Here is a 17,694-nt window from a genome sequence, read left to right on the forward strand (position 1 = left end):
CGTTCTCATAATATCATCTTCTCTGTAGTGTCATCTCCTTCTTAATATTTTCTTCTTCTTTAGTTTATTCGTCTTTCCCATTTGGAGAGCAGAAATAAGGGTTAATCATTGTAAATGCTCATTGATATAAAATCAGCTGATAGCTGTTGATGAGCATGTTCGAGCCAGGTCTGCAGAGCAAGTTGTTTTGCTTTGTTTCCTGCTAAGCATTGTGGGCGGCCCAATCCTCTCTGCAGGCCTCTGCTCCCACAGAGTTGTCCAGATGGTCTGGCTCCGACCCTCTTTCCTTTCATATGAGGTGGGGAGGTGGTGGGGGGGAAACTTTATGTCTGGCTTAAATGACTCATCCCTCAGATCCCTGGGCTTCAGCTGCTCTATAATCCTCAGAAGATCCCAACACGTGCCTTACACTATTGCTTTTTGCTTTTTTTTTTTTTCTTTTAAATAATCTCATCACCACCTCTTGCTCCTTGAGCCCTGGCAGGATGCAGGGGAGCAGAAGTTGCCCCCCTATTAGCTCTAAATCATAAGGCGAGCTGGTGAGTGAAAGGCAGGGCACATCAGGATGGCTCTCGCTGGCTACCACAACAGTACAGTAGAAATTTCAGTGCTTTTGGCATGTTGGAAAAAGGCCAGTTTTCCAGGTTTGTGGAAGACACAACCTGACTGAGACGTATTGGAGATCGGCCTCCCCCCATTCCCCACTAGACAGCTGGCCGCACGAGTGCTCAGTGTTGGCTGAAAGCTGTCTGCCTGTGCTTAGCACCGCCTGACCCTCAGCTGATGAACCATACAGCACAATACTAACGTTTGAATCAAATAATAGCTGGAGCAGTCAAGACGGCTTTAAACTAGCTTGTTTAGTAGGGTACTGTGAAGGTCCAGGCAGTCCAAACTCAAAATTGAACCTGTGCGGCAATGAACATGAAATACATACATTTTCTTATTGCTACATGTGAGTGCTAGTCCTGTGAATTAAGATCAAGAGAACTGAGATTTTATATAGAAAAATCTGATATAGTTATCTTGTTGAAAGGCTGCTGATGTGAATAGACAGATTTAGTATCTCTACCTGTAACCAGTCTAAAAAGGGTGGAGTGGGGAAAAAAAAAAAGGTGAGTGGGGAAAAAAAAAAAGGTGAGTGGAGAGGATTTTAAGATCATAGGATGACTAGAGTTGGAAGGGACCTCAGGAGATTTCTAGTCAAACCTCCTGCCCAAAGCTGGGCCAGCCATGAGGTCACACCAGATTGCTCAAAAACTGGAGTGTGCAAGAATGAGTCTATGCAAAGCATAAAATACATTTGCTATAAAGTACTTGAAATGGAGATCATCTGTAGAATTAATGGATGGATGGAATAGGAGATGCCCAGAGTCTCAGTGCTGTGGAGCTCTGTGCATGTTCATAAGGTCATGGACCATAGGATCATAGGAGAGGCAGTGCTCTGTACTAAAACCACCACCTGTGTCTGTGTTAGCGGGACTGACTACACATCAATCAATGATGTAACTAATAGTGCTGTAAAGGCATCTCCACTCCACTCTCCACACTCTTTCAAACGAGAGACACAAATCAGACCTCAGAATAAGATGTGTTATTCCATAAGCACTAGTCAGTAATACATGGAGGGGAATCGAGGTGTGATGGGAGACTTCAGTTCCTGAGACATGGCTACTGTATCCATTCAGTTGGTAGCAAAATATCAATGATGATTTGTTTGGATTTTTTAAGGAGAGTAGTTTCAAACATAAATGATATTGTGCTCAATGAAAAAAAAAAAAAAAGTCTGTTCTGGACATCATTATATTGGATAAAGATGAATTGGTCACTAGACTGGAAGTTAGTGGTCGCCTAAGGATGAACAATCATGACATGGTTACATTCAGTACACCGAACTGAGTACATCCCTGCTAGTCATACATATACTGGTACTTTAAAAGATATAATTTTCCAAAGGAGAAAAATTCTGAATGAAACTGATTGGAAAATAGAAAGTTCTTTATTCATGGTTTATTAGATTATCATAATTCCACACTGAGAAAAGAGGATACCTTTAGCTAAAAGCTTATGTCATCTCAGTGGTATGGACACCAATCATAGATATATAGAGATACAGCAAGAGAAAATGAGAAAAAGAGGGGGAAATAGGGGTAAATGAAAACTTATGAAAGATGCAAGGTTGTAATAGAGAAGCCAAAGGCATAGCAGAGCATGGGGGGTGGCTCTCAGGACTAAGACCAAGTGGGAGAAGCTGAAGGTGTGCCAGGAACAAATAGCAGTGCTATAGCTCAGGGAACTGTGAACATTTATTGCCACATACTGGTATTGTTGCTGGTAAGGCAGTAACAGTTTTTGGCTCTGGGACAGACTATTTACTTAAAAGTGCTTCTTATATCACTCTTTAATTTGGGAATTCCTGCCTTTAGGAACCCTTTTCCTGTATTATTGAAAATTACATAAATTCTGAAAATCCAATGTATTTTTCATTCACTAGGTTATTTTCTTAATTATATTTGCTGGAGATAGCTTCAATTGCAGTTTTGTTCACCTTCAATTTATGTTCTTATTTCTAAAGCCGTTGGCAGTCTTTCAAAGAGTATCCATACACACTGAATTTCGTCTCTCAGCTTTAGATGATAGCTCTCAATAAATCCACGAGCATTGCTTGCAGAGGGGAGAGCACCTTCCTTTTTCTCCTCCCCTGAGCAGAGCTCCAGAATAAATCATGATCCACAACACTCCATTGATCTTGGTAAAGCTCTCCTTTCTGCCAAATTCAACGGCTTATGAAGTTGCAGCTACTATTTCTCCAGTCCTGTGCCAGGTTTTACAGCAGTTGGAGCAGAAATTCAAGAATCTGTAGTATATTAATGTTTAAGTGTTGTTTTTCCATTCCAGTATCCAAAAGCTGTCCTGCTGCCCACATCAAGACAGCTTTCCACGACAGTTATTTTGAACTATGACAGACATATCAGTTCACGTGTTTTCGCTAAAATGGTTGTCACCTCTGACGGCGAGGGAGAGTGGCCAGATGGGAGCTGGGAAGTAAGAATTTGCTTCAACAAGAGCTGGCAAACTTTCAGCACGTATGGGTAGGGATAAAAAGTGGCATTGCTCTTCTATGCTGGGCTGCATACTCTTTTAAAACAGTTTCTTTTAAAACAGTTTCATATCACCTTCTGTATATGAACTCTTGGTATAGGTCATTACTAGCCGGAGATAAAGTCATTAGTAGCACTGCAGGAGAGACAAAGGTGGGCACATACCCATGGGCTGCTCAATCTTTCAACAAAGGGAAAATACCAGAAAAGATAGAAAACATTTTTCTGAAAAATATTTGACTAATAGGAATGTAACTAATGAAAACCAGGAATTCCATCAAAAACACATATTTCATTCCTCTATGACATTGCAATGGAAAAGCATTAGTGCTCCTAGGCTCTGTATTTTGTATCCCTTGGCAATCTAGGGAAGATTATGGCTATTCATTATCAGCAGGGCACAGGTTAACTGGATTGAACACAGGCCAATTAACATCTCTAAGCAGGCCTCAGCTGGATGATTGTATTTTGGGACAAGTACTAGGCCCAGCTTCGTCGTCAATAATGTCAACATGAAGCCTGACCTCACTATTGACATCATGAACTGAACATGAATTTTAGATGCAGCAGCCGTAATTTGAAAAGAAGGTTGTCCGGACACAACCTTTGCGTGGAGTTTAGGATCTTGAGGGCAGGGAGGAGGGTGAAAAGCAAGTTCAAAACCCTGGACTTCAGGAGAGCAGACTTTGGGATCTTCAAAGATAGGATAAGGCCCTGGAAGAAAGGGTATCCCAAGGAAGCTGGTTCATAATTAAAGATCACCTCCTCCAAGCTCAAGAGAGCTCCATCCCAACAAATTAGAAGTCAGGCAAATACGTCAGGAGGCCACACAAATGTGTGGATGAACAAGGAACTCCCAGCCAAACTCAAACATAAAAAGGAAGCATGCAGGGGGTAGAAGCAACAACAGGTAACCTGAGAGGAATATAGAAACATTGTCCAGTCATCCAGGGATGAGGTTAGGAAAGCTAAAGCCCAAATGGAATTGAATCTGGCCAGGGATGTCAGAAACAACAAGAAGGGCTTCTACGAGTACATAGCTGACAAAAGGAAGACTAGGGGAAATGTGGGCCCATTGCTCAATGAGACAGGGGACCTCATTACATAGGACGTAGAAAAGGCTGAGGTACTGAATGCCTTCTTTGCCTCAGTCTTTACTAGCAACACCAGCTTTAAGGAAACCCAGGTCTCAGAGACCAGGGGGAAAGGCTGGACCAAGGATTATCTACCATTGGCAGAAGTGATTCAGGTCAGGGAATACTTAAGCAAACTGGACAGACATAAATCCATGGGCCCTGATGGGATGCACCCATGAGTGCTGAGGGAGCTGGCAGATGTCATTGCAAGGATGATCTCAATAATTTTGATTGATGATGGTGATTGGGAGAAGTGCCTGAAGACTGGAAGAAAGCGAATGTCCCTCCTATCTACAAGAAGGGCAAGGAGGAGGACCCAGGGAACTACAGCCCAGTCAGCCTCACCTTGATCCCTGGGAACATGATGGAACAGCTAACCCTGGGAACCATTTCCAGGCATGTTGAGGACAAGAAAGTCATCAGGAGTAGTCAACTTGATAAACTTCTGTGATGAAATTACTGGTCTGGTAGACAAGGGGAGAACAGTGGATATTCTCTACCTGGGCTTCAGTAGAGTCTTTGATGCTGTGTCTCATAAAATGCTCATAGACAAGCTGGTGATGGGGGGGATGGATGAGCAGACAGCGAGGGGGATTGAAAATTGGCTGAATGGCTGGGTCTCAGGGCTGGTGATCAGTGGCACAGGTCTAGTTGGAGGCCAGTAACTAGCAGTGTACCCCAGGGGTCCAGTCCTGACTAACATCTTCATTAATGATCTAGATGATGGGTCAGAGTGTACCCTCAGCAAGTTTGCTAATGACACCAAGCTGGAGGGAGTGGCTGATACCCCAGAGGGTTGTGCTGCCATCCAGAGGGCCCTGAACAGGCTGGAGAAATGGGCTGATGGGAACCTCATGGAGTTCAACAAGGAGAAGTGCAAAGTCCTGCACTTGGGGAGGGACAGCCCAGGCACCAGAACATGTTGGGGACCACCCAGCTGGGAAGCAGCTCGGCAGAAAAGGACCTTGGGGTCCTGATGAACACCAAGTTGAACATAAGCCAGCACTGTGCCCTTGTGGCAAAGCCAGCAAATAGTATTCTGGGCTGCATTAGACAAAGTATTGCCAGCAGGTCGAGGGGGATGATCCTTCCCCTCTACTCAGCACCAGTGAGGCCACAGCTGGAGTACTTTGTCCATTTCTGGGCTCCTCAGTACAAGAGAGACATAGACATATTGGAGAGAGTCCAGCAAAGGGCCACAAAGATGATGAAGGGTCTGGAACATCTGTCCTATGAGGAAAGGCTGAGAGAGCTGGGACTGTTCAGCCTGGAGAAGAGAAGACTCTTTGCACCCTTCTGAAGGTTCATGATTAGTTCACTTTCTGTTTACTTTCCAAGGACTTAGTATAAAAAAAATTAAAAAAAGGTAAAAAGGAAGATGTTGGGATATCTAAAAGCAGCCTGGTAAATAACTAGACATCTATTTCTGAAGAGGAAAATTTTTTCTCAAATTACTGGATAAGGAATAATTAGCAAGAGCTGGAACTTCTCATTTGCAGGCAAGCTACAAACTAAAAGAGAGAAATATAAATTATTTGAACAAACTATTGTGAAAAGCTGCAGCATCTTCCCCTTCTCATTTCCTCAGAGACTGAACTCCTTCCTGGCTATGAGGAACATAATTCAGTTCTCTAAAAACACTCTCAGACAGGGGGAGCAGTGAAATCTAAGGCAGCCACACAGGATGATCTACTGATCTCTTCTTGCCAGACACACCGGGAACCTGTGAAAAGAAGTAAGTTTCCCAAGGACACCCCAAGAGTTATTAGCAACCAACTCAATCCAGGCTCGGGGGACTCAGCCCATGTTAGGTCCTGCAGCTTCCAGAGAAGCACAGCTTTGCTGAGGCTATAGCAATTGACCATCCAAATGAGAAAACAAGGATATTTTCCTTGTTCCTCTATGGGCCAACCATACAATACGCAATTTTCAAGACATCCAGTGTCTAGAGGGCAGTGTAATGTTCTAGAAAGCTGGTTCTATTAATCTCTTTTCACAGTCTTTATTGGTTGGATTTTGTCAGATGAAGCAATGAATGTTTATGCCCGAGGTTTAGAAAGTAATAAAAATGTTTTATTTTCAGCATGGGGACCTGTGCTTGTCTTTATTGGAATCACAGCCTAGGCCTTGTCTGGGAGAAAAATCACTACAGTGTTTGGGCTTTTGTAAATGAGGTCAGCAAGAAAGAAAAGTGTGACATGAGAATTTGAATATTTTTGAACGGAAGGAAAGGATCTCTTGTAAACAAACTGTATGTGTGAATACGACCTGTGTATATAAATAATGTAATCTGGACTACAGTAGCTATTAATGCTTTGAAAGATATAAAACTTTCATGAAGAGATGTAGGAAGTAATGGAACAGCCAACATGGGAATGAACAAACATTTACGTGATGCTTTTGTTAAAGTGAGTAGTCCTCAGAAACAGGAAAAACATGGTACTGCTTTTTCACAAATAAAAGAAGTTTCTTTAGAAAATAAAGACAAATAATTGCATTCAATAATGAAACAAAAAAAAAGTTCTTTCCGATTTCCCCTGAATTAGGAAAAGGACCTTTTTTAGTGAACTTTTTATATGGATAAGTGGCATTTTAGAGCTGAATTTAATTCCAGCCTTCTATTGATGAATCTTAAAATCATGGAATGGTTTAGGTTGGAAAAGTGGAAGGAACCTTAAAGATCACATAGTTCCAACCCCCCTGCCATGGGTAGGGACACCTTCCACTAGCCCAGGTTGCCCAAAGCCCCATCCAACCTGGCCTTGAACACTTCCAGGGATGGGGAATCTACAACAGTCATAGGAGCCATCCCACCACTTCTCTGTGATGCCAATGAGATCATAGCCCTGCAGGCATGCACACATCTCTAACTCTTCTTGTTTATTCCCCATGCTAAGTGCATAGAGGCATTTAAATTGGGTCCCCAATGAAGCTGACTTACTGGCTGGAGTGGCTGGAATTCCTTCACGCTGCACTTTAGGTGTTCTCCTGCTGACCTGTGATCCTTTTTCTTGCTCTGGGCATCTATTGCCAGCACTGGCATCAAACTGGTAGGAGAGGGATGGACTGAGGTTTCCCTCCCCCAGCAACTTTAGTTTAAAGCCCTCTTCACCAGCTTGGCAAGCCTATGACTGAAGATGTTCTTCTCTTCCCCCTCTCTGACAGATGGACCCCATCAGCCCCCAGTAGACCAGGTGTCTCAAAGCAAGTCCCATGGTCTAAGTAGCCGAACCCCTGGCTGTGGCACCAGTCCTGTAATCGTTTGCTGATTCGCCAGATTCGACTGGCCCTTTCAACCCCTTCCCTTTCACTGGGAGGACTAATGGAAAAACTACCTGCAATCCAGAGTCCCGGAGCTCCGTAATCCTTTTTGATGCTCCTCAGACTGCTCCTGCCTGTGTCACTGGTGAAACAACAGCAGTGAATAACAGTCAGTGGACTGCACGGGGCTTGGTAGTCTCTCAGTGACATCCCTGATCCAAGCCCCTGGTAAGCAGCACACCCCTCAAGAGAGCGTGTCAGGTCAGCAGATGGGTGCCTCTGTACCTCTCAGAAGAGAGTCGCCTACTACTATTAACTGTCCCCTTTTCTTAGTTGCTCTGGTTGTTACACGGGGAGCAGACCGGGCTGCCTTAGCTCCAGAATCTCTCCTGATGTGATGGGTCTTTCCTCTTCAGTCTGCAGAGTGGTGAAGTGGTTCTGCAAGGGTACCTCAGGCTTTGTGGGAAGTCTCTTCCTCCCGTTGATCCTTGCCGTCACAAGCTTCCATTCTTCTGCATTATTGCCCCTGCTCCCTTCTGTATGCGCCGGTTGGGGAGTTTTTGGCTGTTTGGCCATGGGTCCACTGCAGACTGTATTTGGAACCAGCTATCTAACTCCTTCTCAGCCTCCCTGATGTTTTGCAGCCTTCTCACTGCCTCCTGCAGCTCAGCCACTGGTGCAGGAGGACCTCCACCTGGGCACACCTTCTGCAGGCAGGTCTGCCGCCTGTCCCTGCCCTAGGAGAAAGGTCTGGGCATGTCCTGCAGCCTGAGGTCTGCACTGCAGCCTCTCCCTTCAGCAGCTCTGTCTGGGTGGAGGCATCAGCCACTGCTGGGGTAGATGGCGCAGACCCCCCAGCCGGAGCTGCAACCTTTGCTCTCAGATGAGCACCCACCATTCTGCCTGAGGGTCAGGTGGGATGGGTGCCCTTCACCTGTCACAGGCCAGTGCCCCGTTGCTGGGTTATGTGTGCTTCATGTCCCCCACTTGGCCAGTGGAATGCCCCTCATTCAAAGAGGCGCCCTCCATGCCCACCAACTGCCACGCCAAACGACGCGCCAACTGATGCACCAAATGACGCGCCACGCCCTGGCTGATGCGCCATGCCCCGTTTGCCCACTCTGTTTGCAGCGCTCCTGCGAACAGTTATACTGTTATGAAAGCCTCCCCCGTACTGTTTTCACAGGGATAAAGTGGGGCTTTTCTCAAGAGAGAGCAACAGATTATTTCGGTGTGCGCCATGGAGCTTTGTTTAGATATACACACACACCTGTACATGGATTTGTAGATGCTTGTGCCTATACAAGCAGATAAGCACTTCTAAACAAAGGCTCCAGGGGAGTTACATGCCCAGAATCAGGACACTTAATTGGTTTTTGTGCCTATAAAAATCTCCTGCCAGCTGTTAGGGCAAAAAGTAGTCTTCGCGTTTTGTCAGCTCTGCCTGCCTTTGTAATAGGAAGGGAAGATGAAACAGTGTTATCTCTAGAGAGTCCAGCAAATCTTGAATCCTGACCAGCGTCAGACATAAACTCAGCCTGTGCTGGTGCAGTTCATTCACAGGCTAAAAGGATGCTTCTCCATGCCTTTATATGAAATATGTATGTGATTGCTCTGGCATGTAAAGCATTTTCTCCTTCCCTACTTGCATGTCATCATCTTTAGGTCAATAGCAAAGCACGCTGTCACAGGGGACCTTGTTTCTCCCTCTCTCTATTTAAAATATATAAGCTCCATGTAAAAGGTAGGTGTTTGTGGTTGGTACTTTCAAAATTATGTGCCTGAATGTAGTTTAATAAAGAAGAATCTCAGAAATGGAAGATTTATTTCACCACTTTTGTAATTTCATAATTATTCCCTTTTGCTATTTTCCCCATATTTCCCTCTAGGACTTTGGAGCTTTTAAATTATTTTCATTTTAAAGGATATGGTATAGGTGACCATTTTTTAAAGCTTCAGGGGTTCCTTGCTTTGCTACAGCAACTCTTAAATTTTTGAAGTGGTAGAAGCCATCTGTCTCAACAGATCATGTTCTTTTACACTGAATGACGAACTAGTATTTCATATGATTTAGACTTAAAACAATCTTGGAAAGGAGGAAATTTCATAAAGCTGCCAATTTTTGTGTCTTCTACTAAGTTCCTAGTGTTCTGCTCTGTAGATTGCTAGGGTGGTATCTGTCCCTCCCAGATGGGAAAGTAGGGCACAGATAAAAAAGTGGTTTTCTCAATGTCAAGAAGAAAGACTAAGAGGAATTAACTGAATATCTCTGTCTAGTCCCTTACCTATAATCATCCTATCCTCTGGACTTCTGCGATGGATAGAAAACCAGAGGTAAATATTTGAAGAGTCTATTAAAGACACATATGGATATGGAGCCGCTAATTTTCCTTTGTCTCTTTGGAAATCGTTTCCTAAATATTTTACAGTATGCTTTCAGCATAATTTAATCACTCTTAGATTTATACTTCAACACTGCATGAGATGGCATTCAGACTGCATAAATGCAGCTGTGGTCCATGTGAAAACATGGCCTTCACAACAAAGCACTTATTAAGGTCACTACCAAAGTTTTTATTTTCTGGGCTATGTTACGGAGGCAGTCTGTACAATAACCTTTTCATAAGGATTCATAAGGACGTCTTGGTGTTCACCGTATGACCTGACACCAAAAGAATGGAAATGAAAAGACAGACTGAAAAGACAGACAGTGTCAGCTTTGGCTTGTCGGTCTGCTGCGGCGCTGGAACAGTTAACGGCTGCTATTTTCCTCTCTACCAAATTTGACCCATGACTCTCCTGAATGGAATGAAAGAAGCAGATTGGGGTGTGCGAGTAGCTCTTTTTGAACATGTCTGGCAAATACAACGAGCTTTTCTTTTCTTTCATTCTTTCCTTTGGGTTAGGAAGGGCAAGCCCTGCCTCGGACTACAGAAGTGTTCTCGCTCTACCAATGCTGCAGCATGAAGAAACCCTCCTGCTAGCCAATAAAGAGAAATTTAGCACAGGACGTGAATGTTTGGCTCATGTGCTGTTTAGAGTAAACTACAAACACCTTAAAAACAATTAGGATGATGGGAGTTTGGGGAAGACTGTCTCTTCAGAGAGGCTGGAAAGCATTTCTCCCATAATAAAGTATGCCGTAATAGTCATTTTCTGCTAGGTGAATAGGCACAAAACACATCTTTGTTCATAAGGCTTTTTATTGTAGCAGTTGTCATGAGCAAAACCTGAAAGTACTTGAAAATCCATTAAAATCACAATCTGTATTAAAAAAAAAATACCATCTCTTGAAAGTTTGTCTCTACAGACTTCGTAGAAGTGAGAAGTCGATAAGTATGAGACACATTTATGTAATTTCAGATTAATGATTAACCGTTAAAGTGCAGGCTTCGTACAATCAGGCCTGCTGTTTAGCAAAGAAACAAAACCCTTAAATCTCTGCAGCTGCTGGATGAAGCCAACTTCTAAGTTGCTCTGTGTGATAAGATGTGCTGAAGCCCAGCCTGGTTGGCCATTGACTGGCCGTTAATCAGCGATTACTGACTGTCTCCGGGGTGTTTTGGTTACAGTACTCTTTCCCAAGGGGTAATTGTCATTTGGATTTATGCCTGCCTGTAACTGCTTTTTCTCTCGTTGTGTTCAAGCGCTGGCACACGACTTTCTGCATTTCTTAAACTTAGGACTTAGAATTTCTTGTCTCCTGGATCATGTGTTTCACCTAGGGAGAATGGACTTGCTTTAAAGATTTGTAACACTTGGATTTACTCATACCAGTTCCAAAAGTCAGATTTTTTTTATTTTTTTTTTTCTCTCAGCAGAACTACACATCCAGGCCATGAACAAGTGTCCGAGTTCCCAAGTTAAAACAGCATCTTGCCAACTTTAAAACATTTGGCTGGTCAGCAGGAAAGGAAAAGCTGCTTGTAAAGCATTGGAATGCATTTTCAATTAGTCACTGCATTGCTTAAAAGGCGAGGCATTAGGCACTGGGAGGAGAGGCAGGGGGGTGGCAATGCTGGTGGGGAGGGACAGCATGAGACAGTCTGGAGAAGAGCCTTTATCAGCCCGCAACAGCAGCCCTGAAGTTGGAGGCCACTCTTTAATAGATAAGCTTTTATTTAACAACAGGCTCCCTAGGGAGAGTGAGGTTTTCCTGGTAAAAGACCAAGATTTCTTTCAAATAACTTAATATTGCTTTGTATGAAAAAGCGATGGAAAATATGTGTTGGGAAGATGCTAGAAGGTTATTTATTTCTCTATTATTGTCTGATAACCAGGCTGTTGGGCATCCTGACTAGAAAGTTGTGCTTTGGCAGACCTTGCTTGGCTCCTAAAACATTTTGAATGAGATAACACCCTTGAAAGAAGATTAAATAACTAACCCAAACTGCTTACTATACTTGGTTTATTTTCCTGCCCAACACTATGTAAAGTCCTCAGTCCAATAGGTTTCTGGTAAAGAAACAGCTGGGAAAAAAGAAAATCTCATGACAAAAATCATCTTTCTAATGGTCAGTAGCCATCATTGCTTATGCTTTTTTAAATGCTTTGTCCTGTACATGACCTTCAAATGTTTGTAGCTAGCTGATCTGGAACTTCTTTGACTCCACAGCTGTCTAAACTAAGGATGATGACATTGCTTAGAGATCCTTTTGTGTATGTGTGTGTATATACGAATACTGTTTTCAAAAGTATATATAGATATATATTTACTTTAACATGATTCAAAATCTTGGAAAGCTTGTACTTCTTTATCATATTAACTGAGAACTGCTAAGTTCTCACTGGTGGGACATGTTATGCCATGAGAGACCCAAGTTATACAATAGGCTGGATTTCAGCAGGTAGAGGAAACTTTCAGGGTTTTTGCCTTCTGGCTAACTGTAATAAATTTGCTTAAGTAATATTTCACAGATGTGCTGGCTGTTTCTTGGCAAACAAGCTGAAGATCAGAAGAAATTTCTTCACTTAAAGCATAAAAATAAAAGTTCTGCAGACAAAGTCCCTACCCACAACAGAAAAAACATTTAGCTAAAAGATGGGCTGGAGTGCCGCTATCCAAGCACAAGAGTTAAAATAATTTTACGGTGGGTTTCTGTTTCTGTTTTATTTGTTTTCTCCTCCTATAGCTACATGCTGTATGAAATACGTGAGGCTGTTTTGGAAAATCCATTGCCTGTCGCAAGTTTCTCTGTGCTAAACTTAATCTTCTAGTTTTATTTTTAGAAAGCTTATAGTTGCTTTCTTCAACATTGTAGGAAAAGCTGGCAAAATGCCAGCCAGGTCCAGCAAAATGGACACCTGGCTTTCTTTCCAGAAATGAAAAGTTTAAGATGAAAATAATAAAAATAACCGCAAATAATTGCAAATGGGAAAGGAATAAGAATCTCTGCTCCGACGGTATAGTTTTCATGTGGCTATATCGGAGGAAAAATAGAGTGTTTTCTGTGGGAAGGCAGTGAAAAATGTGACCAGGGAAAGCATAAAATACAATTTTTGGAGATAAAATTCTTGAAATGGAGATAGTTTGTGGAATTTCTGGATGGACAGAGTAAGAGACGCTCAGCATCTTGGTGCAGTGGAGCTCTGGGCAGGTTTGGCACTGACCTGAAGTGGAGAACAGGGGATGAGTTGTGTCTCTTGGCCTTGGTTCCTCCAAATACACCAGGGGAAGCTGTGGTCCTCTGCCTCATGTGTCTAGTCCTTGAAGTCTAGGGATATAGGAGCATCCAGCCTTAAGGTAAAGGTCACTTACCCTTGCAGCCCTCACTGACTCCTGACCCGTACAGAAATTAAAACCAGTTAGATCCCTAAGTAGGGTACAGAGGCAGAGCATCATTGCCTCTTGTTCATCTTGATGTGCAACAGTGGATGGAGAGGTTGTGACAAGGACTCAAACTGGGCCTGCCGAAGGGACATGATAGGACAAGATATTTTGAATTTTTTTTGTTTGCAGGCTAAGCTTGAAGCCTGTCTTATTTTGAGCCTGGTCATCAATACGAAACAGTCGGTGAGAAGTTTACAAGGGAAAATACATGAATTAGCTCTAAAACCAGCAAATGTGACAGGAAAGTAAAGAAGAAAGAGAAGAGGCAGTGTGCTGTAACCACCTATGTTCTCCTCAGCCTCAAGTGAGGGATTAACCTGTGTAACGGTGGTTTACAAAGTTTTGGGAAGAAAGGAGGAGTCACTGGCCAGTCTCTTTTTAATTGCTTCCCATGCTAAAAATGAAGGTTTCCTCAGCTCCACACAGAAACATATGACAAGTGGCAACTGAATTTTGCTTTCCATGGCGAGCATCTAACCCATCTCCTGTAAGTAAATAAATATATGGCCCCAGAGTTTCCAGCGGTAGATACAACCCTTGTCTCTGAAGAAGTGCTCAGAGATATGTGTGTATCAGGTGAGAAACGCCCTGTGACACACTGGCGTTAAGAAGGAGGTGGAGGATCTGTTACCCCCCCAACTCTCCTCCACCCTCCTCCCCCAGATCTCACCATCAGCAGTCTCTGATGTGTTTATCCTTGTTAAAACCCCTTGGAGATAGAGCAAAGCTGTTGGAGCCGTAGCCCAGGGGAGGATGTAAAATCCAGAGGTCTGAACTTGGGGCCTGACTTGTTACACTGATCAACCCATACAGCCCCACGTGCTGAGCCAGGAGCTTCACCCGGCTGAGGGGTGGAGGAAGAGGCAGGAGAGGACTCAAAGCACATTTCTCCTAAATGAGGGGTCAGTGATGCGCTGGCCTTTGAACAAAGAAGCCATTTTGCATCTAGGTAGTTTAAAAGTGGGGTTTTTTATCTGACCACTATCTCCTGGCTGGTGTCTGGCAGACAAAGTGGTCACAAAAAGTCTTTTTGGGGTGGTGGGAAGCCTCAGTGTCACCTTACGGCAAGGTGCTGCCTTGTGCCGTAGGGACACCAGCAAGGGGAGGTTCAGGCTGCCCAAAACCAGTCTACAGCGTACATGGGAGCCCTGAAAACATAGTTTAGACACAGCTCGAGTTTTATCTCACGGAGGAGGCAGTTGTGGAAGACTTAAAGCAGCCTCAAAAGTTTATTATGCCTTATTACACCCTTTATTATGTTTCCATGATGTCACACACTACCAGATCTCGATCATATTACTGCTTCTTTTTAACATATAAGGGATGATCTTACTTTTTTTTTTTTTTTTTTGAGAACTGGTGGCAGAGAGAAACTAAGAGCATATGCCTATGGTATAAATAGCAAAGTGGAAGTATCTGTCATTTAGGGTAGTTTGGTTCTGACTGAACACTTCATAAGATACAGTTTTGCTTTTTTCCCACCAGAATTTTAATTTGGGAATTTCCAGAAATCCCAATGAATCGGCAGAGCTCAAGGAGAGGATACAGTCATTCACAGGATAAATGGAAAACATTTAGAGGGGGAAAAAATGCAAAAGATAAATATTTAAATGTAGGGAAATCAATGTCAAAAAGTGTTATAGTAACACAAAGGAAGCCAATCATCTAGATTTTCCTAAATAAACACACACTAACATAGCAGTTACACAACTTTTCAGATCACCATAGTGATCTGGAGGATGCTTTACTATTTATTTTTTTAGTAGCAACAAAAAGAAGAAATGGGTTTAATGGAATTATATAGAGACCTTTTCCCCTTTCAAACACTCAAAGGGTTACATCTGTCTTTGCATTATTAGGCTTTTTATTATTCTACCGTAACAGCAGTCTTGCTATAAATCAGACTGCTTTCAGTCACTGCTTCGCTTCTATCGGGTCTATTAGATTTAAAAAAAAAAAAAATAAAGAGGGGGAGGAAGATGATTCTGCATTCAAAAGGTTGTAAACTGTTTTTAATGTGTGTATCTGCCTGTATAAGGGGAGGAGGGAAGGGTGGGAGAGGAGTTGCATTAGCAAAGTCCCTCCTTGAACAGTGTCGAACTCCAGCCTGCACAGAGCAGGGAAAGGGAGACCCCCAACAACCTTCAGAAAATAATATAAAAGCAAACCTCAGAGGTAGAAGAAAATACCCAAAAGGAGAAGACTGCAGCTTGCAGTAATCTGTAAATGATTGCTGGCAAAGACTGAGGCTTCGAGCTTGAGCTGTGTTTGTTCCAAAAGAAAGCCAAGAAGGACAGTGTTAATAAAGAGAGATTTAACTGAGGGTTGTGCTTGGAATAAAGTGGGCTACAAAAAGGTCAAATTTGATCAGTTGGAGCAGATTACAAGGGCTTTAAAAGGTAGTGGTGAAGAAATGAAACTGGGACTGTGAAGCAATATAGCACAAGATTGATTTTGGGGGTGGAGAGAAGCTGGGACAAGTGCTTATCAGCTTGAGAAGGAGGAAGAGCTGTGCTGGGTTTGTTGTCATTCCCACACTGAGTAGAGTTCTTGCTGCTTTTGTGGTCAGGCTTCCCTGCCGTGGGTTTATATATATATATATATACACACACATATATATATATATAAATAATTGTTATTATTACTACAATGGTGTCTATAATCTCTGACTTGGATCCTCTGAAAAGCTGGAAAGTTTTAAGGTAGGCCTATGTTTTCTTCTGTTTGGTACAGGCATTTTTGGGTTAGCCCTAAATTAACTGGAGCTTGAGTTATAATCGAAATGTGAGCCCTGGGCTTAAGTAAGAGAGGAGTTTCTGGTAATTAGAGCCCTTTTAAGATACAGCAAACCTTTAAGCAGATGTTTAGAGAGACCCGAGGGAGATTTTTAAAATATACTTCTCGGTGTTACAGTGCAGTGAGGAATTTTTTTTTTTCTTTCTTTCTTTCCTTTTTTTTTTTTTTTTTTTTTAAGGAGAGATTGCTCCGTAAATTCAAGTTAATAGTAAAGGCTCACACCAGTTGAAACTGCAGGATTAACTCTCTGCTTTCCTCGCCGTGCTCTGCAGGGGAATGGGTGGGAAACTTCAGAGGAGCAAAAAACAGCATGAAAGTTGATCAAGAAGTGGAAAATAGTCTTGGGGGAAGGAAGGGGGACAAATGTGCATGTTTCGTTTTGTTGTTCAAACTTCCACAGCTTGTTGTCCCTCTAAGGCATGTGTTTAATACTTAACAGTTGCAACCGATTTTTACCTTCAGCGCTATTTTTTTTCTTTGAATAGTGAAAAATTCAAACTGCTAAAACGAAGGATAAAGCGGGGGGAAAAAAGCACCGTTAATGCCTGCTGCAGATATTAAAACTCCACAGTGTTAAATGTCCATGTTCAATGCTGCTGTAAGTGCCTGACTTTGCCTTATTGAGAAGTCGGACATGTAAAAAGTTTGCAGATGGTTTGCAGAAACTTCACTAAAATATTGGAAACACCTGGGAATGTAGATGGCGAAATTATAAAATTAGTTAAATATAAAGTTTATTTCCTTCAGCTCTTCTGCAAAACATGAAGCTGCACCTAATACAGTATTTTTATTTTTTTTAAGGGAGTAACTTGCAGGGATTTTGAGGGGTGGGCAAGTTGTGATTTTTTTTTTTTTCCCACCCAATAATGTTAAGGTATACTTGAGCTTCTTGCTACACTGTTTTAAGGAGCTTAATGCATCCTGAGCTGCAAGAGGAAAAACAACCTTTCCAAAGTCAAACCATAAAGTCGACTTACATTATTAGTTCTTTCCTCATATTTGCAGAGCATTGAACTTTCTTTGGTCAGAAGTTTAAATTTCTCTGACCATCTTCTGAGCCTGTGTGCAGGAATGTGGACTAAGATCCTTTATCTTCGTCAGTGATATGAGACTTGGCATAGCGGTGTTATTGCAAGGTTTTTTATATTTTTTTAAAGTAATTTAGGACTGTCAGCACAGAATGATAAATTTCTATTTGAATTCCAAAACTTCGGTGTGGATGTTAGCTCACACGTAGTGATGCGTGGGATGGTGGAGTGCAGGGCTGTGATTGGCATCTGGGGCGGGTGGTCACACTATGGACCAGGGTGACTTCTGTGAGTCATCACCAATGAATGCCAGTAAAGTGCTTTTGCAGAGCTCTGCATGTGTTGTCTTACAGCGTGTGTGCTCCAGAAAAGCCATCCTAGGAATTGTTTTAAAAGTTTATCTAGCTCCGTGAGACTACTTCTGATTCCTCTGCTCGTCAAGTCAGGTGATACCTGGGTTTTGCTGAGTTGAGGGATGACACAAGACTTGAAAGTTGAGAAGATTTAAGGAGGAGAGACCGTTGCCCTCTCAAAGAATCCTG

At 42.7% G+C, this 17,694-nt stretch overlaps 1 protein-coding gene across 5 annotated transcripts in view; it reads left to right on the plus strand.

The window, feature by feature from the left end:
* CELF2 (CUGBP Elav-like family member 2) overlaps window positions 1-17,694 on the plus strand; it is a 577,644-nt gene that overhangs the window by 175,565 nt on the left and 384,385 nt on the right. For 4 of the 5 annotated variants that reach the window (XM_054819577.1, XM_054819567.1, XM_054819605.1 and 1 more), the window contains exon 1: window positions 15,842-16,030. The exons of the other annotated variant lie outside the window; for it this stretch is intronic. In XM_054819577.1, coding sequence (XP_054675552.1) covers window positions 15,978-16,030 — 53 coding nt within the window. In that variant the 5' untranslated portion in view covers window positions 15,842-15,977. Of the gene's footprint in view, window positions 1-15,841; window positions 16,031-17,694 lie in introns of those variants that run through there. 5 annotated transcript variants of the gene reach the window in all.

Source organism: Grus americana, chromosome 1 (assembly GCF_028858705.1).
Source record: "Grus americana isolate bGruAme1 chromosome 1, bGruAme1.mat, whole genome shotgun sequence".
NCBI classification, from domain to species: Eukaryota; Metazoa; Chordata; class Aves; order Gruiformes; family Gruidae; genus Grus; species Grus americana.